Genomic DNA, 22,820 nt, shown 5'->3' on the forward strand with positions numbered 1-22,820 from the left:
CCCAGTATGGTATTGGACAGAAAGTAATGAGGTGGCGTTGGGAAACATCTAACACTCCCAACTCTTCGCTGGAGGTGCAGATAATCAGCTTTTCTGAGCAGCATTGGCTGAAATAGGCTCATAAATCAGTAATAAGGACCTGCACTTCAAAGTCCAGCTTTTCTCTCCTTCTTCCTCTCAGTCAAAATGGTGCACTGAATATTGACTTCACTGTACGCACATGGCAGCCCAATGTGATTCCCAAGAGAGGTGGAAACCTATAAAAGATTGTCCTCCTCTACCCAACACTTCAGTCTAGTCATGACAGCAAAGTGGCGAAGAGTGGCAACTTGTGCCAACGACTTCTGGACAGCCAGAACTCACAGTAGCTCCCCTCACTAGCTGCGCTGCACACGTCCCTGCAGGTGTGGTCCACACAGCATTAACACTTTATTAATGTACAGCAGCGAGTTCCAGGAATAACCTCAAAAGCCAAGTGTGCATGAAATCACCGGCTTTTCTCCAGATTAATTTATAATTACAGTCAGTATTTTTTTTTCTCATTTCTCTCTGGCAATGCAACCAATACGACCGAAAGGGGAATCACATTTTAACATACCACTAGTGTGCAGAAATCCCAGCCACTGCTGCTCCTCCTTGTCTATGCTTCTTCTCAAATTATACATGTCCTCTCACAGGGCAGACACAGTGCCTTAACCAGTGTATTAAAAGGCTGAAGGTCAATGGTCTATGTCAAAAACACAGTTTAGTGTCTAAACTGTTATGTAGCAGCCTTGAATTACAACTGAATAAGGCCAGGGCAGAAGGACTTTAAGTCTGTTCAGGCGAATGCATATTACTCAGCCTCATACCAAAAAAAAGCCATACTTTGAATCTAATAAATGAATGTGTATTTGTTGTTTTCCCAAGGAAGTAATTTTTAAAAAAGCAAACAGTTATTCCAAGGACTCCAGGGGAAATGCAACAAATGTACTCAGCAGCGTGAAAGAAGCGATGTTGACAAAAACACAGCTTCATCCCCATGTGACACTAGATGAGACTTAATCACTCTCCAGATGTGTTACACAACACAAATTAAGGCCAATTGAGTGCGAAAGACTCATGCTAGGATATCACCACTGTGTTTGGCCACAAATCATATTGCCCGTCACACTGCAGGAGTGAAGAGTTAAACTTGGATTTGACTTAATCTGATTAAGGTAAACAGCTTGTCCTATGACACCTTCTTTTACTGTGAAGTTATCGGAGAAAAGCCTGAGTGACTTGCGAAGCGAGACTGAGGCAGGCCAGCCTGTGACTCCTCTCCCCTGTTGGTAGTCCAGTCATTGCATTTCATTGCATCAGATCCTGAAAAATAAACAGGTTCACAAATGAAGAGCATAAATTGGGTTTGAAAAGCAGAAACTGATGTGCTTGTGTGTTCATTCCTGTAAAATATCTTTCCTTAAATTAGTGTAAGTCCTGTTTTATCAGAAAAAAAAACATAATACCACAAATAGCCCGATTATGCTGTAAATCGTCTATTTGATACAACAAGCACCTAAGGCTGTCTTTATCATGCAAAAAAAAGAGCTCTGTATATTTTCCACAAGTACGACATGGTTGCTCTGAGTGAAGAAAGAAACCACCCACATTATGATTACAACACTCATCTCATTTAACATAATCCATAATGCATAAAGATATAATCTGCACCTGGTTAACTGTCTTAAAAAGTTGGCTCTAATGAGTCACTACGTCTTTGCTTGGAATGAAACTGATAGGACTCCAGAAATAGCCTGCCTGTGCTCTGAAATATTCAGCGCGCGTGTGTGTGTGTGTGTGTGTGTGTGTGTGTGTGTGTGTGTGTGTGTGTGTGTGTGTGTGTGTGTGTGTGTGTGTGTGTGGCTTCAGAGCAGCCCAAGCAGGTCACAGACTAACTCTCCTGGACAACAAGTGCTGTTTGCTGTCTGCTTTGACAGAGACGGGAGTGAAGGGCAGGGACTCCGTTCAGAAAGCTCCCTGGTGACATTTTGTGTGTGACAGCATCTGTTTAAGGAGCCACAGTGCGTGTGTGTGTGTGCTGTGTGTGTGCTGTGTGTGCTGACTGACCCTGGATTTTATCTTGCCAGATTAATTGTCAGATTCCACATGTCATCTGGGATTTACTGTTCAAGGCAAGCAGGATGTTGTGGACAAGAAAGTGTGGGAATTCTGGGTAAATGATTAAAATGTGCTGAAAGGGAAAGAAGCAACAGTTTTATTTTCCTTCAAACAAATTTCCTGGATGATATTACTTCTACCAGGACACAGCCAGTGATGATGAATGTTGACGTTTAGTGATTGTTTCTGGTGGATTATCATTATGAAGGTGGCTGCTGAGGAGAAAAGATAACGGAAATATGTGGCGGTAGCTAAATCAAAATTGAATTGGTCAGTCTTGGAGTAGTTTTGAACACAGACCGTGCATAATTGTAGTGAAAATAAAGGTTATGTCAAAGCTTCACTTTTGATCTTAAACTATATTAATACTCAGAAGACTAATCTAGGCAAACAAGTTCATATTGTATTGATTATCACTTAATCTGATGACCGCTGGCTGCAAGGCCAGTGAGTCAGTGGTTCATGTATGTCAGTGTTGCTCAGCGGTGGGTGATGGAGGAAGGTGACCTTTTCTCCAACAGAGTACCGGGTGTAGCAGGAAGCGGTGGTCCCTCTGGCCTCCAGGCACCCTGTGGCTAAATGGGTTGGGTGCCGGTGGGAGAATGTCAGGGCCTTCATGTACCCCCCCACCCCGCATGTATGTAGCTACACGCGACTCCCTAGCCTGCTTTCCTTGAGTGGCCATTACACAACCCAACGTGGACTTAAATCAAAATGGAAAATGGTGAAATATGCACCAGTTTCCTCTGTGTTGACGAGAGTCAGTGGCCTGCAAAGACTAGCAAACGTCCCTCCAAGTTAATGAAAACTGAAAAACTCCTGAATCACGAGGGGGATTTGTCCTTTATGTCATCACCCCACAGTGAAGCGGCGACTTGCGCAAAACAACCCAAGAGAAAATGTGTTTTCGTTCAGCCTCTGTAATCTGCGGCGCAGCTGTTGAGCTGTTGTTTTCAGGCACTTTTTTTTTTTTTTTTTTTTTTTACACAGCTTGAACCGGACATTTCAAACAGTGTGGATACAAACCGTAGATTGTTTTCTTATCAACGAGAATTGCACAAGAGAGTTTATGATGACAATAAACAATACCCGTTTTACTGCAGGGGCAAAACCTTTCAATATTTAAATGCTTTAAAGTGAAGCTTTAATTTTAAAATGGACCAGATGTGTAAAATATAAACATTTTAATACTGGCTTTTGGCTTGGTAAATGTATAAAAACATCCTCTGCAACACTGATCGGGGACTCCCGCGAATGTGTTCCTATTTAAATACTTTTCAATGTGAGCAGGTACAATGTGTTTTACAAACTGTTGTCTTTAGCCCTGGTCATATGTGGCGCTTGTTATTGATAGTGTAGCAGGCATTTTACAGTGTCGGTGATACAGGGATCTCGACGGTGCAAGGCAAAAGGCGTGGAGTACCCGCCCCCTGTAGTAAACCCTGCACACTCTACAGCTGAGGAAATAATTGTACGTTTTAGGTTTAAAAATAATAATTTAAAAAAAATAATAATAAAAAACCTTTAAGATTTATAAATCTCATCTTCTTTGGCTCTAAATAATAAAAGGTGCTGGCATTAAAGTTGCAGTGCACTCACAACATTACACTACATATTGCCAGGCTGGCTGGGGGCTCCTGCTCTTAATGTTTCCCTGCTTCAACTGAACAATGGAGGTTTTCCGTCGATACTCTTGCTATTGCAGTCCGGTGCCCAGTATCCTCTCTGCAGATTTAACAGATGGGCACCGAGCAACCAAAACAAGCAACGGCTGCACCGAAATAGATCCAAAATCAGGCATGCCCGAATTCAAATAACAAAGCGTGCGGTGACATTAGACATTTCTGCGCGCCTTACCTTTATCTGGACTTGAAGAAATGCTCTCCTCCTCTTTCGGATTTGCAACCTGTGTTATTATGGACGTGCTGTCCATGGAAACGAGATGTTGTGCGACTTCGGCTACACCGTTTTATTCCTTGGCAAACATTACCAAGCGCACTACAGTCCCCTGGCTGAGCACAGGCTAGAGAGTCCGCTGTTTGCACCATTAAAATCCCATTTTATTCGAAGCATGCAAGTCCCATCCCCCGGAGCTTACAAACAACACGAAATATCAGTGGGGGAAAAACGCGGCCACGGTGCGTCCTCGATCTGAGGTGACAGTCCGATGTGCAGGAGACAAACAAAGCGTCAGTCCTGCATTGAAGCCGTGTGTGTCCGCTGTGGCTGTTGCAGGCAGCATAGCCCCCGCCTTCTGCTGCTGGCTGCTACTGTACGCTCCGGCTTCACTCCACACACTACAATATCAACTGCGTGATACGGTTTCAGTGTTTACCCACAGATGGCGACCGTCCTCCTGCCACAGGGCCACGCAGGCTCGCTACAACAACACGCCTTCAACATTTCTATTATCCTTTTCAGTCCATGATGGAAAAACCCTCTCAGTCCGCCACTGTTTGTTCCCATCCTTTCATGTCCTTAAAGCTCGGGGGTGGTGAGAGGGGGGGGGGGGGGGCAACCACTTCACACGCAGCTTATAGGCTCAGCAAATCTTTTTGAATTTTGGTATTTGTTTTGTCCAACAACATTTTTTTTTTTTTTATTTAAATGCCATGATGTACTGTAACTCCTGTGGAGAAATTCCACATCGTGCTATTTTAACCAAAAAAGTCCAACAAAAGAATTTTGACACAAAATAGGTCTAAGCCTCGTTGTCAAATTCCTCAATGTAAACTTTGTGGAAGATGTAAACGTTTGCCATAGCGACACTCCCTGAAAGAAAAATGATCACATGACTGAACATACCAGGTTTTCACAATCTGGCAACTCCAGACTTGTTTTGATCAATCGCCCCTCACATACACATCAAATCATTTTTGAATAAAGCTTTTGCATATTACTTATAAACATTATAAAGGAAGCCTTTTTGAAAAGTCGTACAGACATATTATGGAAAAGTTCAGGCATCTGATGTTTCAGGCATCATGTGCTTAGATTCTTATTGATCATGCATGACTATTTGATGATTGCAGGATGACTGCAACCCCAATAACACAGCCAGAGTCATAAAGAGCCCTGGAGCAGATGGTGTGGCCCCCACACAGCCCTGATCACAACATCATGGAGTCAGTCACATGAAGACACCGAGACAGATTAAATCCACAGAAGAATTGTGGCAAATTCTTTAAGATGCTCTGCAAAGGATCTTTGAAAAACTGCGCGCAAGTAAGAGAATTGGAGCGGTTATAAAATATTGATTTGCTTTCTTTTTCTCTTTACAGCTCTTTTATGAAGTTGACTAACAAATATAACAAAACAAAACAAAACAAAAATAAACGTGGCACTTTTGTTTTTGCCATTTTTTCCCCCCCATTTACGACGAGTTGAAATATTAGGTCTCAACCATCTTTTATACCCACAAAAGATTCAATTCTCTCTCCGTTATGAATCCATCCACCTGACGGGTGTGGCGAAATGCTAAGAAAACAGCATGATTTTTGCACAGGTGTGCCTCAGACTGGTTCCAAAAAAGAGCCCTCTAAAATGTGCAGTTATATCATGAAACGCAACGCCACTAGACATCACAAGTTTTGAAATTGGCATGCTGACTGCAGGAATTTCCGGTCAGAGCTGTAGCCTATGAACTGAATATTCAGTTTCTGAGAATTCGACAGCAGTGGCTTCACCTGTGAGATCATCTCGAGACCAGCCACCCAGACGGCTGACGCAACAGTTGGTTTGCACAACCAAAGAATTTCTCCACAAACTGTCAGAAAGCGTCTCGGGGAAGCTCATCTGAGTGCTCGTCGTCCTCACCGGGGGTCTCGACCTGACTGCAGTTCTTCGCCGTAACCTGCTTGAGAGGGTGAACGCTCACCTGTGATGCCGTCTGGCACTTTGGAGAAGTGTTCCTTTCTCGGATGAATCCCGGTCTGCTTTCTGCCTGGCACAGGCAGAAAGCAGACAGCGCGTATGGCGTTGTGTGGGCGAGTGGTTTGCTGATATGAATGTTGTGAAAAGAGTGGCCCTACCACCCCAAACACACGCACACACACACCAATAAGTATCTTTAGCCGTATGTAAAATTATGCCTAAAAGAAATGTAAGATCTAATTTATTGTGACCAGCCCAAGGTACACCTTTGCTATAATCATGCTGTTTAATCATCATTATGATGAGTTATCTTGAGATGAAGTCATCACAAACAGAGGTTGTTGTTTTTTTAAACTTTTTGTGTTAATAAAAGAAGTCTTCCATATTTTACTTTAACTTATGAACAATGGAAGCCAAAAACAAGTGTTTAATTTGCATTTATGTTGAGTGTATTTGTGACGCTGGTTTGAAAGCATCCGCGCCTTACATTTTTTACATGGAACTGTACATACAAAAAGTAATAATAATGAATTCTTCCCACATAGCACGTCTTTGGAAAACATATTCCTGCTTTTTTAAATACGCTTGCAGTATTTAATACAAGGTTACAAATGTGTCAAGCTGCGATATCCCTGATGGCCAAATAAAACAACCTTTACAGTACGTGTAAAATCAGTCAACAACCTCTATCATTTTTTTTTATTTTTTTTTACATCATGTCACCCGTAGCCATCTCTTGAACTGATATCCACCTGTGCACCAGAGACCTACACTGTCCACATGGACAGATAAACAAACATTAATCGTGCTATTTCAGCCTCGGCGGTCCATAGAATAACAACAGGGGAGATAAAGTGGTTTTCTGGTGCGCTGCCAGCAGTGACGTGTCTGAGTGTTCGTCCCTCTTCACCTTAGCTGTCACTTTAAATGGAGCTCAGGGCTACAGAGCCCTACAGGACCCAACCTGAGAGACAAGCGTATGATGGCATAGGGGCAGGAGGAAAACAGCAGCTAAGTGCAGACTGTCATCTGCTGATGCTGCTCATAATTAGTATGTAATCTCTCTGCCGATAAGCTGTTTTCAATGAGGGTCAAAGCCTGGCCTGGTGTTTAACATAATGGATGTGTACGGTTGACACCAAAGCAAAGGTCTCACAGTCACTTTGCACAATCGCAATCACTTCTCAGCACCTGACAATCTGTCTCAGGTTACTGTGTCTGTCAAGACTGCATGGTCACTTGAAATCTGATGACACAGAGAAAGTGTGCAACTGTACTTGGGGACTTTGCGTAGATAAGATAAGCAAGTCCTCAGAGGAAAACAGAAAGTAGGTTGAGAGTAGATAAATAAATACAATTTAAAGTTTTACAGCAAATATGTTCGTGTAAGAAGCTGTTCATAATTATAGTAAGTATAGACTCAGAAACCTAATGGTATCACTTGTTAAAACGTTATGAATAGTAGATCCAATGGTTTTACTAGTAGCCAGTTAATTAGGAGATATTGCTGATGTTCACAACATAAATGTATTTCATCAAGGGGATAACCTTTTCAAGTATTAGCCTGATAAGAGTAGCCTATTATATGGCTGGGCCGTGTGTGTAAGGCCAGTGGGTTATTAATTTGAAATAGATAGAAGTTGTGGCATGCAGCCAACCATTGGTGACTCCAGACATATCCGATTAATTTATTTTTTTACATACAGTCTATGATATTTTAAAGTCGTATAAACACAGCAAGCATAAGACTTTTTTTTTTTTTTTTTTTTGCGGGCAAAAAACAACACATAATAATGTTCACATACTCACAGAAATATGACCGGAAGTTCTGGGTTGTTTTTTGTTGATGCTGACGTTACATCAAAAGGCTCTTTGCAGTTAGCAGTGTTGCGAAAGGCCGACGAGGACGGAATCAGGTGCGCGACACGAAATGCCTCCTGGGTAATGTAGTTTTCTCGGGGCCATTAGGAATCGCCTCGATAATCCGATATGAAGTGGACAGATAGGAAAACAGGAGAACAAGAAAAATGTCACCACAGAGTAACAGCTGCCTGTCCCAGTCAGATATTTAGGACCATCAGCAGTTTGTGGAGACCAAAAGTTATAGAAGAGTTATATATATATATAAAAAAAAATCAATAGGAAGGTGCATATTGGACTCAATTTCTTAATTTGGTCGGACGCATAACTTAAGTATACAAATCTTAGAAGCTCGCTATTACCCATCTGTTTGCTAGCATTATCGCAATATGAATTTAAACAGTGATATGTCAACTTTGTGTTCACAGCTTGTTTCCAGTGCCCCCTAGTGGCTGAAATAATGTAGGGGCCACTGCCTGTTAAAGAGCCAAAAAGAAAGGTTTCCTGGAGGGGAACAAACACCCGCTGGGGAATATTTTTTTAACAACCTGACAACCCAGACGTCCCACACCATAACACCAGTTTGCAACATACAAACTTGACAAATCGCAAGACAAAAGTAGGCTAACAATAAAACAAAATAATCGACGAGTTATCTATCTATTTTATAAAGTAAGAGAGAATGAGAATATAACAATATTAGTTCACAGGTCATGGGAAGCAACCACTGTCCCTAAAGAGTATATAAATAAACCTATACAAATTGCAACTATAGTCTAGTTTAGCACATAATGTGGGATTGATAAAATGCTTGAGCATATTTGATTAAAACAAACTAACAAATGCTTCATGACGGGGGTGACTCATCAGAAAAAAGTTGCACAATAACTTAAATCTGTAACTATTTCTTTTGTTCATCATGTCAAATTAATCTTCTGCATGCAAAATGTTACATCAAGGTCCCTTAAACATATATATATATAAAAAACACATTCAGATCACTGACAAAGTAGCAGCCAACTGCAGTAAGTCCGATGAATGGTTATTTGAATGACGTAGTTGGTTGTTAGACTGAGTAAAGCTCCCCCGTAGCTTATTTGGCAGCCCAGATAATGCACTTTGAAAAATGACACCAGCAGGACATAAATTATCATTATCATGTGAGCAGTGAGTGTCAGAGGGACAAAGATACATCCACACATAATCGACCAACATCACCTTAACAAATTAGACCAAACACTGGCGTATGCACTTTTTGATGATGGACATCAAATACTGCTGGCCTCTCTCTGAGGGAATAGAGTAGCACGGCCCTCCAGTAACACATTTCTGTTGATGAATAATTAAAAAAAAAATATGGTCTTGATATCAACTTTGATAGGACGCAGATGATCTTTTTCGCCGCCTTCAACTACATCTGGTGTGCTGTCAGGCTGCGGGGTCCTTGAATGTTTTATGAATGTGGGTGTAGTTCAGTAAGGAGTTGGAATTTTATAATAATCTCCCTCTGCATGGGCCTCTTTCATTCTGTTTCCACATGTTGTCGAGCCTTTGAAGTTGGCCGAACATAAACAATGATACAGTAAAAGGGACTTGTAAAGGGACACAGTTCAGTTCAGGAAGGGAAGATAGTCTTGCATCCTGCAGTGTGAGGTATTATGGTATCATTGGTATTATGAGGATGTTTTTCATGGTTTGGAGGAAAATCCCCTTTGCAGATTACATACTATTGTTGTGCTGTGTGCATCATATCGTTCTACAGACTATTCTAAAGCTATGAAAGGTAAAATGCCAGTTTAGTACCTGGAATCTCAGTTTGAAAAGACCTGGAAAAAAAATAAAATGTCAAAGTAGGCTAGTCATAAAGATAATACTTTTCCCTCACTGGTTAGTTTTGCTTCAGAGCTCAAATCTAGATGTTACAAATACAGTACATCTTGACAGACTCCAAGTAAAATCTTTTACACTTTAAAATCACATGGGCAGCTTTTTTATGTTGAAGATTCAAAGAAAGATACCCTCAGATCACTCTCTGTGCAAAATGAATTATAAAACACTAATTGGACATTTGTGGCCGAAGACAAATCATTAGTTTACCTCTGGTGCCACCTCCTGGGATAAATCTGAACTGATAAGTGGTTGATTTCAAGGAAATTGAATAGATAGACAGATAGATTAGACTTTATTAATCCCACAGTGGGGAAATTTAGTCATCACAGCAGCATGTACACAGTGTGAACAAATAAAAAAAAACGTATGAAATAAACAAAATAAGATAGATTAAAAAAATGCAACCACATTTAGATAAATAATGTGACACGTTATTCAGTATCATTTGAGATATTTATTCATAATCAAAGTTTTAATGTTATAAAAAGAATTGCCATTAAAAGAGAAGAAAGAAAGAAGTCACTATTTTATTTTATTTTTTTAAATAGTGCTTCCTCTGCCGCTTGGGATCTCACCTCTTGTTAAATTCCATTTTATTTTCCCTGTCATTGCTCTACTTCTTTAGATGTAAATGGAGTGCACAAAGCCCCAGTGTGTACAACGCTCCTCTTGAACAGTAGCTGACTCTTTTAATAGTTACACAGCAGAAAACACAGTATTTCTGAATCTGAGAACTTTTACTGTGGAGTAAAAGGTCATGAAATGTTCTGATATTTGACATGCCATGGTAGGAAAAGTACAGCTGTTCGGAAAATGATTTGCTAAATTTCCTTTACTGTTGCGGTATCAGTTCCAGGGTCCTGGTATTGTTTAGGCTGGTTCATTGTCATTGACACTTGAACTGGAACCCCCTCTTTAACGTTGTAACACGTTTGCTTTTCCTACAATGACAAATAAAAATGTGTGGTGTGAAAAAGCTGCAATGAATCGGTGGAATTTGCCACAAAATGAATGAAGCTGGTTGCGTCAGCAAGGACCTTCTGGCTGTTTAGGGGCAAGAATCTCAAACGGGGTCTGGCCTGCAGGTTTCGACAGAGTAGGAGCTGAGCTGGAAAGACCTTGATAAATCAGCCATTCGTCAATCACATGGCAGGAATTTTTTTTCCGCTGACACGAGGGGTGTTAAAAATACTTGAAACAGAAAAGGTCACTTCTTGTAATTTCTCTACAGAATCAGGACAGGTTTTAATAAGTTTGAGATGATGAGATTTGAGCCCTGGGGATACTTGAATTGTCTGAGATTTATCTGGTGAGAGGGATGATTGAGTCCTTGCTTTTACAAAAAGCCAATTCTGCTTAAGGAATCATATGACGAAAATATCACAGAATTGATTTTTTACTGTGGATTCACTGATATCTGAGGGTTTATGTGAGATCTGTAGTTTTTCTGATCTCTTGTGTTGTCTGTAACTGTAACAACACAAGACGACGAAGGAACAAGGAGGATCTGAAAAAATGCATCTCATCAAATCTTATGTTTCGATTTACAAGCCAGACATTTTTTGGAAGATGCTGAAGGAAAAAGGCACATAGTTTCCTGAGCTGCTGATGCTTTAAGAAAGTAATTCAAATAATAATATAATATTGAACTATTGAAGTTAAAAAGATTGAACTGCAGAAGTAGAGAGGACCCTTTTGGTACAACATCTACTTACAATGTGTATGGGGAACAAAAAGCTGTCTTAAAGGGTCAAAACTCCAGCAGAAGTTGTGGTGTAAAGAAAAACAACCATTTCTATGACTGTTATAAGGGCCATCCCTCAGAAGTAAAAAAAAAAAAACCTGTTTTCAATAGTTTTGACCCTAGTAAATACTGAACAGCAAGTGACTATTACCCCATCTTAATTGCTGTACTTTTCAATAATCCTATCATAAGCTAATGAAATCATAAACTAAAATAGCCTCATAGCAGTCTCGGTTAGATTTGACTGTCTTGTAGCCAATTGGCATAAAATAAGTTGAATAAATGCCAATATATTAACCCATTACTTAAGTAAACCCGAAAGCTTCAAAATAGGCAAAATGTAATTTCATTTCAATGGCACATTTTAATATAATTAGTCTAAATTAGGAGAGTTTTACGTCAACATCAGGTGATAATCAGACTCACTCTTTACATAGCTTTAGTCGCCCCTTAGCTGGGTTTAATTCTTTTTCAGGGAGCGTTGTTAATTAAAAAAAAAAAAAAAAAAAAATTATACATTTTTATGTTATTTTATTTGACTGTGACGAATCTGCCACTACATCACCAAGCGTACGAGGCTGTGTTAGCGAAAGTGCTAAACCGGACCAGAAGCGGAGTTTACTTATTTCCAGAGATTTCATCATTCTCCGGTTCTCGCATTACGGCGGTCCATGCTTCTCCGCAGCGCAGCATCAGCACTGCTGAGGACCAGCACTGAGATCTCCTCCCTCCGCCCGGTGTCCGCGGTCCGGTTCGCTCAGCAGTCGCTCCGCTACCCGCCCGGAAACAGGCCGTTTTCAACGTCGGTCTGCTCGTGTAACAACAACAAGAAGAAGAAGACGAGGCTGCAGCTGCCGGAAGGACAAACCATGGACGTTGAAGAGATTCTCGCCCCTTTGAGGGTTGCAGTCAAAGAACAGGTGACGCTGATTTATCGCTTTGTCCTGACTTGGCGAGTTAAGGTTATATGATAGGGTATCTTTCTTTCTTTCTTTTTGGAGGGGGGGGGGGGGCCTTTAGACTCGTGTTCCGCCTGGAAGCCCGTCGGGCTGACCGGGTAACCTGCTCACGAAGCTGTCAATGAATGAGGACAGCTAACTGCTAACGTTAGCACGCCGACAGTCATGTCTGCACCCTTTGCCACGTTTCAGTGAGCTCTGGCTGTTGTTGCAGACATTTGCGAGCAGGGTGGGGTTTAGAAAGGAGGCCAAGTTTAAAAAAAAAAAAAAAAATCCAACAATCAGCTGATCGCTTTGTAAACAATGCTCCGAGCTGAACGGTGTTTGTTTGCTGGCTCAGTGGTTTTCTGTGTGGAAGTCTCAAGCCTCTTCTCTCCGTTTTAGGGGGAGCTGGTGCGCCAAATGAAACAGGAAGGAGCTCCAGATGTGGATGTTACTAAAGCTGTGGCTGAACTGAAAGCAAGAAAGAGAACTCTGGAGGCCAAGGTAAGTTATTTAATCACCGTGTAGTAGTACCGTAGTAGTGCGGTGCATTAAAATGCAGTTAACTCAGTCTGAATGTACTCTGCTTAGTGAAGCAACATATTTACAGACTCGGCCAGGTCCTGCTGTAACCTGTTTGCATGATGACACACGAAATGTTTCCGCCACAATTATTTCAGCCGGATGTGCTGTGAATGTTGAAGCACTTTTTTCTTTTAATCTGAGAAATATGCATTACAACATAGTGTCACATAATAACACCCGAGTCAGCCCAATTTGCTAAATGAGAACTGTGTGGTGCAATGAACACTGTGAAAGCTAGTAAGTGGAACTTTAAGGCTTGATGTTTTAAAATAGGCAATAGTTTTCTTGAAGGCCAAGAATGAACTTTAATGTTCAGATATTTCTAAACTGATCTTGGTTGTAGAGCTCAGCTTTGTCTTTAGTATTTTTGTGCCTCGTGGATTTAAAATTGTACGTTAAAACTCGCAGGAACTGGCATTACAACCCAAAGATGACATAGTTGACAGAACCAAGATGGAGGACACCCTCAAGAGGCGATTTTTCTACGACCAGGCCTTTGCCATCTATGGAGGTAAGGCTTGAACTGCCAACAGTGGAAATGAAGGTTTGGGTTGGTGCTTAAACCAACGTACAACACGGTCTTTAAGCGTTCTGTTACCATGCAGTCGTGCTCCTCAGGTGTGAGTGGCCTGTACGACTTCGGCCCTGTGGGCTGTGCCCTGAAGAACAACATCCTGCAGGCCTGGAGGCAGCACTTCATCCAGGAGGAGCAGATCCTGGAGATCGACTGCACCATGCTCACCCCCGAGACTGTCCTCAAGTAGGTGCACCGAGATGCTTTTGTCTGCCGTGTCGGTCACGTGCTTTTGTAGTCAAAGGAAATTAGAAAGATAAACCAAAAGTTGAATGTTCTTGCTCGTTGTTCATGTATATATAATTGACGGCTGTGTCGGAAACTGCTGAAAAAGGTGCCTGGTGGTTCCTGCAGTCGGCTCCAAAGTGCTGAACTGTGGGTTTTTATTAACAGGCGCATATCGATTTCTGTGATTTTATGCATGGAAGCCGCCACTATAGCAGCCTTCCATAGCCCGGTTGCAGATACACTGTTGAATGAAATTAAAATGAACCCTTTCCTCTTTTTTTTTTCCTCTGGATGAATCTGATTCTTCAGTTATTGCGTTGTTCTTTCGCCAGGACTTCGGGACACGTGGACAAATTTGCGGACTACATGGTGAAAGATGTCAAGAATGGTGAATGCTTCAGGGCTGACCACCTCCTCAAAGGTAAGGCTTTAGTTTTCTTTTTTTAACTAATGCTTGTTTTTTTTGTTTTTTTGTGGAGAACATTTAGAGATGGCTTCCACTGCTGTGTAAACTAAAAGATTAGTCATCCTGCAAAGGCCAGCAGCAGAATTCAAAAGTTTAAAATCGGTATTATTCATGGGACTCTGCAGACGCGAGGGATGGACACTGTCCAAACTTGTTCTGTCAGTGACTGCTGCCGGTCGGTCGGTCTCTAAGTATCACTGCTGTGCCTGAGGGGGAAAGGAAGTGGCTGAACCGGTAGAAATCACACGGGGCTTTCGGAGCACAGAGGCTGGAACTCAGCCAAAAGCGGTGAAGGGACAGCATGTCGGATCGTGAAAGACGTGGAGAATAATTTGTCCAGATGCCCCAAAATAACTGATCTGATGAAACTTGAACATGTTATGTAATAACTAAAATATGTCAAGTAATGCTACGTAGTGACTGAGCAACAATAAGTGACATTTGGCAATATACGCCAAGGCGGGAAAACTAGTGTTGATAATAAATTGTGCGTTACATTTACGGTCAGATATCAATACACCCGTTTGTTAAAGCAGTCATTACATTTTTCTGTCTCTTGCAGCCCATCTTCAAAAACTGATGTCTGATAAGAAATGCACAGCGGAGAAGAAGGCTGAGATGGAGGAGGTCACTACTCAGGTTAGTAGTAACAGAGACAAAATGCTCTTTTGAGGGAATCATGTGGCAGAAAAGGGACAATGTTATTAAATCCCTGTACTTGCTTTATGCCCTTTCAGATGGACAACTACAGCCAACAACAGCTGACCGATCTGTTTGTGAAATACAACGTCAAGTCTCCCACCACAGGGAATGAGCTCACGGCTCCCATGTCCTTCAACCTGATGTTTCAGACGTCCATTGGACCAGGGGGGAATATGCCAGGGTACGACGAGACGCAATGCTCTGCAGAAACTTTTCTTTATGTTGTCACATTCGTGTCATTGATTGATTTCATCAATCTGAATTTGCAGCTATCTAAGGCCTGAAACAGCTCAGGGAATCTTCCTCAACTTCAAGCGTCTTTTGGAGTTCAACCAGGGAAAACTGCCCTTCGCCGCTGCTCAGATAGGAAACTCCTTCAGGAACGAAATCTCTCCTCGCTCTGGACTCATTCGTGTTAGGTGAGCGATCCTCTCGCCCATCGACTGCTTTACTAATTTTGGTTGTGTCCTAAAAAAAAAGAAAAAAGAAGAAACGGGAATTAAACTGCTCCATGTTTCTGTGCAGAGAGTTCACCATGGCTGAGATCGAGCACTTTGTGGACCCCAATGAAAAGGTCCACCCAAAATTCTCCAATTTAGCTGACCTGGATATCATGTTGTACTCCTCCAAGGCTCAGACCAGCGGACAGTCTGCAAAAATGTGGCGGCTGGGGGACGCGGTGGAGCAGGTACATGTCCGATACTGAAGCAGGGCTGGGTAAAATGACAACTACCTGAATGTTTGTGGTACTTATTTCTTGATTGGATAGCCTCAAAACTCTAATTCAGATTAATTCAAATTATTAAAAAGGAACTAAAAACTGTGTTTCCCGTGTCATTCAGGGAGTGATCAATAACTCCGTCCTGGGATATTTCATCGGGAGGATCTACCTCTATCTTACTAAAGTTGGTATCGCCAAAGACAAGCTGCGCTTCCGACAGCACATGGACAACGAGATGGCTCACTACGCCTGTGACTGCTGGGACGCTGAAGCCAAAACCTCCTACGTACGTTCCATCGCAGTGTTTTCTTGTAGCGTTTTCAGGCTGTCTTCAGACTGTCGCTCAAAGTGATGTTTGTCCCTTGTAGGGCTGGATTGAAATTGTGGGCTGCGCTGACCGGTCTTGTTTCGACCTGCTGTGCCACGCGCGAGCCACAAAGGTCCCTCTCGTTGCCGAGAAGCCTCTAAAAGAACCGATATCCTTGAACTGCAGCAGCATTTAACGCTGCAAAGAAAGTCCTCAAACGACTTTTTGAGCATTTGGGTGTTGGTCAGTCATCAGCGTTTCTCCTTAACTTCTCCACACAAAACTGTAAATGTCGTCCAGTTTGAGCCCAACAAAGGAGCCATTGGGAAGGCGTATAAGAAGGATGCTAAGATAGCCATGGAGTATCTGTCTGTGTGCGACGAATGCTTCATCACAGAGCAGGAGCAGCTGCTCAATGAGACCGGGTGAGTGCTGCTGTTCATCCGAGTCAGGCGGGGGAAGTACGGGCACCTTATAAAAAAGGTTGTGATTTTGTCATTTCCAAAAATCAGTCAGTATCTTATTCTCACTTTTCAGAGAGTTCACCATCGTGACAGAAGGCAAGACGTTCAAACTCACGAAGGACATGGTCAGCGTGAAGCGCTTCCAGAAGACGCTGCACGGTGAGGTTTCGCTCATGTTGACCTGAAGAGAATTATTTTGGAGGCGGCTCTTATAACACCCGACTCTCTGTCGTCGTTATCCACAGTGGAGGAAGTCGTTCCCAACGTAATTGAGCCTTCCTTTGGCATCGGGAGGATCATGCACACCATCTTTGAGCACACATTCCATGTCAGAGAAGGCGACGAGCAAAGAACGGTAAGTTCGGAACCGGGTGATACAGTATTTACATTTTAAAGTGACATTTCTGTCCATGAAAAATGTTATCAATGAGAAGCGTTCACTCCTTCCAGTTTGTTTACTATTTATCATGTTTCTATTCATTTATGTTCCTTCTCTGTGTAACGTCATTTCTTTCAAGTCCATTTCTGCAGCAACAGACTAAGAATTGAGAAGTTATATATTCCTGCAGCTGCTTACGGAGCTGCTGATAAGTCCCGGGCCACTTAACACAGTTTCCCAATTTAATTTAATGTTCATGCAAAATGCCCCATAAAGGTGTTCAGAAGCGGGTTCAATTTGAATCAGTTTAATTTCTCATCTCTGAATAGAGGGACATAACCAAGTGGGTCCAGCTTTAAACAACATGGAGTTCAGACACTGTTATAGTTTGGAGTATTTTTAGGTGCAAAGCGGCTTAATTATATTGAATATAATCATTCGCTGGTATTAACTCTGATGTTATGACTGTTATTAGTCATGCTGCTGAAATAGAAATAGTGAAATTGAATGACAACAGTTTATGAAAGATGACAAGCAGTGACCTAATTAAACCTAGTCTTAATTATTCTATCACAGTCCTAGAAAACGTGGTACCACTCACTCCTACTGAATACTATAGTAGGATTTTGCATGCATTGGTGCGTTTGCTGGCAGCCTGTAATAATGAATTCTTGTGTTTGCAGTACTTTGGCTTCCCTGCTACCGTAGCTCCATACAAATGTTCCGTCCTGCCTCTGAGCCAAAACCAAGAATTCGTGCCCTTCGTAAGGGAATTATGTAAGTGTCCACATAATGATATGTTCCATATCTGTCTCACTGGAGATTCAAGAGAAATGGTGCGCTCTGCATTTACTTATTGTTTTTCCTCGCTCTTCGTCTCAGCTGAGGCGATGACCAAAAACGGCGTGTCTCACAAGGTGGACGACTCCTCAGGATCCATCGGGCGGCGCTACGCCAGGACGGATGAGATCGGCGTGGCGTTCGGCATCACCATTGACTTCGACACGGTGAACAAGATGCCTCACACAGCCACTCTGAGAGACCGCGACTCAATGAGGCAAATCAGAGCCGAGGTAAGGAACCAGTTCCTGTTGATATTTTGTTGTTTCTTCACATCAGGGTCCTTTGATTCTCTTTTAAATCAGGGTCTTTTCCTCAAATCAGTCCTTCCGCACAAGCAGTCGAGTCTGGAGTGCCACTCTTCTGATGAGTGTCCACGGTGATGAATTTTATCAGCTCGCTGAGCTGAATGAAACTAAACGTAGCATTGTGTCGATACTGGATGTGTTTCAGTTGCCCGCTTCACACATGTTTGAGAGAACAGACTCTCCTCTGTTTCAATCAATACAGCGGCGAACACAACGGACTCGGGTTTCACTTGGGGTTTTAGGCCCGAAACCACAACCTGAAGTGTCTTTTGAGGCTTCAAGTGTGTTTTCCTGTTTTACTCCTGTATCTGCAGTGATTGCGGAGCGGAGACTGAGTGATGCTCATGATCACAAAAACATAAGTCGCCACTGACACGCTTTCATATCCTCTGGAGACAAGCTGCAGCGATCGACACAGTTTCTTTACTCTGTCAACATACTGGTGGTGTAATGAGCCATTACCACCTCACGATAAGCCATCGTTCTCTTTTCAAATCCAGAAACTCCATCAACACTCTTCTGTCTCCTCAGGTCAGTGAGCTGCCCGTGATTGTTCGGGATCTGGCCAACGGCACGATGACCTGGGCTGAAGTAGAGAGCAAGTACCCCGTCTTTGAAGGGCAGGAGACCAGCAAGAAGGACACGTCTGAAGAGTAAAAGCTCACTCGTCTGCCAGTCACTCCATGAACATCCACGGACTCGTTGCGTATGCACCACCAGGAAAAGAACTGCAACTGTATTGTGACGAGTTAAAGTGGTGCGCTGAGCCCTCTTTGTGTTCCACGCCACTGTAATCACCAATTTGTCATGTATTTATCATATCTAACAGTTGTGGAAAAGCTTGCACAGGACTGTTGTTTCTTCGATGAGCAGCATTTCATCCATGTATGACCATGTCTGTTGTAAAAGGGAGAAAATGTAATCAGGTTGTTGTCGGTGGAAGGAGGCTTCCGCCATTCCAGTTTTCCGGCAGATTGGTTGGAGATGTTTAACTGGTTCAATAAAAGCAGCCAGCACTTACTGGACACGGGCAGACAACTGTCGTACTGAGTTTTTGGAGCGCCACAGACTGAGCAACACACAACCACTACTGTTCAGCGAGGCATGCAACTGTGATCACTTGTATCGGAGTATCAAGTCCAATCATGGCTCTGTCGGGACAAATTAAACTTGGTTCACAAGATCCTTTAGTTGGCAGCAGGTTTATAGTTTTGACTCGTACTCCAATAGTCCTGCAATAGTCTAAAAGTCCAAAAAAAGAATTGGTGGAGATCCATTCTGAGTTTTCCGCTTATTTATCCAAAAATTCAAGTTTTCATTTTCCATCCGTTTTGTACATCCTTCGTAGCTTCTCTCCAACGATCGATCCTGCCAGAGTTGTTGTACGTTGTATGCGATCCAAACTTTTTCTTCCCTGCACACGTCACATGAACGGAATAATTTACGCTTAACAATAATTACAACCACACCTAAACTTTTACCATTTGTTCTGCCAAAAAATAAACTAAATTGTCATAACAACTCGATGTTACGTAGTAATCAACAAATGAAATTATTTCTAATATTAAAAAAAATGTGTCCGTTACTGGCTCCATTGAAAGGTTGAACAGACCGACGTTTTTTTTTAAAATGTGAAAATTCTTTAAATGGTCGTCTTTCTTTAAAGTGACGTTTGCATTATTATTCATTTAGAAGGTGCTCGGTGTCAAAATCTAGTTTTATACATTGCTTAGATGGAGCATACGTCTGAAATGTATTTCTGTTAAATCAAATAACCGCATTCTGGGTCTCGATGCAATGTAGTCACTTGTCTGTGTGCTCCGATTGCAGAGCAGAACAGCCTCAGTTATTTAATTTTTTTTCCCCTGTGGGAGTTCACTCGCCCAAAGCATGCAGCACCAGGCTGGTAATGATAGACTATAGTGCTCACTTCTATATTTCTGGCAGAGTGAATGAATTTTGTATGAGCTTCCGAGATGATGCAACAAAAAGTCCCGGTTACAGATGACACAGTTCACCAGAGTCGTACTGAGAGGACACAAGCGCCTCCACTCGTCTGTCAGGACTAAAGACGGCTTGAATCAAAGTGAAAACAGATTGGCAGGAGCAATGCAGCGCGCCCAGTGTTAAGACGGAAGAAGTACTGGCTCCTTCAAGAACAACATCCTGCAGCTGTGTGGAGGCAGCACCATATCCTGGATTCTGATTTCTGTGTATAAAGAATGACACAATATTTTTCCTCCAATTTTGAGTGATTATCAATGAGGCGCGTGTAGGCAGCTTTATACTTTGTTAAATTGAACAAAAGTTTTAGAAAAGTCAGACTTGGAGCTATACAGTTTATAGTTTGTGCTGAAAGAAATGATACCAAGCGTGGAGAGTGCAACATCGAAAAAGATTTCTTAGCCAAAATGACCATGGACTTAAAGGGTTAGGGTATAGGTCCTTATAGGAAGCTTGTTGTGTCCGATGTCAAAAGTTTGAATACATTTTCATTTTTAAGTGAACTACTTATTGTCTATACGTGCCTGTTTGTGAAACCTTTCCTATTGTATTTTAAGTGAGTTCTGTAAAGGACTACATAACATGCAGTTTTTCAGACCCTATTATTTTTTCAGACTGAAACCGAACTGATCACAGACAAGGATTTTAATAAATCAGAATAGAAATGTAAAGTCTCTGATGCATTGGCATTCCCTCTGTTGTCTGATTTGGGCTTATTAATATTTTTGGAATCAAATTCCCATTTTACTTCTCGGTTTCTTCCACAAAACTGTAAATGTTCAGGTTCACGCTAGCAGGAGTACGTGGCTGTCCGTGATAAATGCTACATCAGCTGGAAAGGACCTTTGCCATAAAAGTTGATTTATTTTCCGTATTTGTTTTTATTTTTTTATTTGCTTATATTGTGTTTCTGTCTCTAGCGAAATCGTCCTTTGAGCCAGAGGGCAAAACATTCAGACTCATTAAAGACGGAGGCTCCAGAAAGTCCTGCATGACAGAAGGTGACATGAAACCTGCTTTCTAGCGGTTGAGTAGAACAGCGTGTTGTTCCTGTGGGGAAACAACCGTCTACATTTTCTCCGGCCACAGTGGAGGAGATTGTTCCCAGTGTAACCAAGCCCTCCTTTGGCATTGGCAGAATCATGCACTCACTGTGCATCCGGCAGGGGGAAGAAACACAGACGACGGTAAGACTGTTTCAGAACAGGAATCAGATCTCAGTGGGAATCATTGTTTTGTCTCATTTTACTATGATTTATTTCATGTCCAGGAATTTACTTTCCCTGCCACCGTAGCGCCGGATTAATGATTCCTCTTTTAGAAGAAGCCAAGAATTTGTGCACCTCTTCCACCAGTTATGATACTAATGTCCAGATTTCAATTCATTATTATTTCGTTTTAAGAAGAGTTTGATACGGAGGCAGGAGAGGAGCTTACCATAAAGTCTGACGCAAAGGGAAACGACCACTTCATTTCAATTTTATTTATATTACGCCAAATCAGTTATTTCAGGGAACTTAACAGCAAAGTCCTTACAACAGAATCTTACAACATTATAGAGAAAGACCCAACAATTCAACAATTCAACAATTCCTACGCAAGCGACAGGTAGGAGGAACAAACTCCGCTGGTACCAGGCTCAGAGTTGGGCGGCCATTTGCCTCGACCGGAGTTAAATTCTATCCAAAATACAATATCAGCAACTTTGAATCTCCTTATTTCAAATGTTGTCTTTTTTTTTTTTAATCCTCACAAAAAAGTGTGAAGACAACAGTTTGCCCACTTATGTACGTGTCTGACATTTTCTAGGCTGTGAGCGGTTGCCATGGAACCAGTCGAGACTCCAGATAGTTACCACTTGGCCAAGAAATCGTCTGCGTAAAACCACAATTTGCCATTTTTGTACTTCAGTTTTTGTGTTGATTAAAAAAAAAAAAAAAAAGAAGAAAGATGTATTGTGTTAACTAGGGAGCTTGAAGAGGAAATGAGACTGGAACTCCAGTACACACAAGGACCCTGTCAATAAAAATGGTCTAACAAGATATAATCTTAAATAGGCTATTATCTTAATTTTTTTCTTATCAATAGTTTTATATACTGGGAAAAGCTGTTTTATTCCATCGGATATGGTTTACAAATTTAAACATAGACCATGCCATTTGATTGTACAGATGATAGATAGAATATTAATTTGTGGGATTGTATCTTTATCTGTAGATCTGTTCACGCATATAATACACAGATGAAGTATGTGCCAAATAGACTGAAGGAAAACTACTCACACAACAGACTGGAGGGTTAACAGTCCTGTCAGGCCTCCTACATCACAGTGTCACCTGAGCACCCCTCTTCACATCTCCTAATGGACGCACAGCTCTGTGAAAGCAAAAAAAGACAGCCATGTTATAGACATTTTCTTTATACTGTAACCTTGAATTGACCTCGCCAAAAACACCACATACTGTATCGCTCTTTTCTCTGTTGCTTTGCTTCTGCAGCTTGAATGACACCACTGAACTTCACTGTATTGTATTTTGTTGTACTGTCACTAGTCGGCACTGCGTGTTGTTTCACAGCTCGCTGTTTGGAGTAGAATTTGAGGCATGGACATTTGGCTACAGTTCAAAATTGCAACAGGCTAAGACCTTCCCAAAACAGATCTGGCAACCAGGAATATGGAAAATAACACAGAGAGAAAGAAGACAGGAGGTCTTTTAATTTGAAATTGCAGAAATAAATCACACAAAATCTACAACGTTAAACAGTGTAATGCAATGCAGACAAAACAAATA

The 22,820-nt window shown here is 41.8% G+C and overlaps 2 protein-coding genes and 1 non-coding gene across 5 annotated transcripts in view; 2 read left to right on the top strand and 1 right to left on the bottom strand.

Moving 5' to 3' along the window:
• The window catches only part of ctdspla (CTD (carboxy-terminal domain, RNA polymerase II, polypeptide A) small phosphatase-like a), a 35,477-nt gene extending 30,860 nt beyond the window's left edge, over window positions 1-4,617 (bottom strand). The window contains exon 1 of one of the 3 annotated variants that reach the window (XM_069703568.1): window positions 4,000-4,617. In XM_069703568.1, coding sequence (XP_069559669.1) covers window positions 4,000-4,075 — 76 coding nt within the window. In that variant the 5' untranslated portion in view covers window positions 4,076-4,617. The remainder of the gene's footprint in view (window positions 1-3,999) is intronic. The other 2 variants (XM_069703566.1, XM_069703567.1) reach the window with 2 other exon arrangements.
• A 7,524-nt stretch (window positions 4,618-12,141) lies between these two features.
• Window positions 12,142-19,062, top strand: gars1 (glycyl-tRNA synthetase 1). Its single transcript, XM_069703536.1, has 17 exons — window positions 12,142-12,429; window positions 12,853-12,954; window positions 13,444-13,546; window positions 13,654-13,795; window positions 14,170-14,258; window positions 14,866-14,942; window positions 15,041-15,186; window positions 15,275-15,424; window positions 15,531-15,693; window positions 15,848-16,012; window positions 16,095-16,207; window positions 16,318-16,458; window positions 16,571-16,656; window positions 16,743-16,852; window positions 17,560-17,653; window positions 17,759-17,949; window positions 18,556-19,062. Exons 1-17 carry the CDS (start codon window positions 12,181-12,183, stop codon window positions 18,679-18,681), a joined length of 2,247 nt encoding a protein of 748 aa, XP_069559637.1. The 5' UTR covers window positions 12,142-12,180; the 3' UTR covers window positions 18,682-19,062.
• On the top strand, window positions 13,946-14,081 carry LOC138623915 (small nucleolar RNA SNORA84). The gene has a single exon (XR_011311114.1). It is a non-coding gene; the product is annotated as a small nucleolar RNA SNORA84 (small nucleolar RNA).
• Window positions 19,063-22,820: the final 3,758 nt, after the last annotated feature.

This window comes from Brachyistius frenatus, unplaced genomic scaffold, assembly GCF_029030835.1.
Source record: "Brachyistius frenatus isolate BFR_SWC_R1_liver_20210118 unplaced genomic scaffold, ASM2903083v1 Contig_47, whole genome shotgun sequence".
Taxonomy (NCBI): domain Eukaryota; kingdom Metazoa; phylum Chordata; class Actinopteri; family Embiotocidae; genus Brachyistius; species Brachyistius frenatus.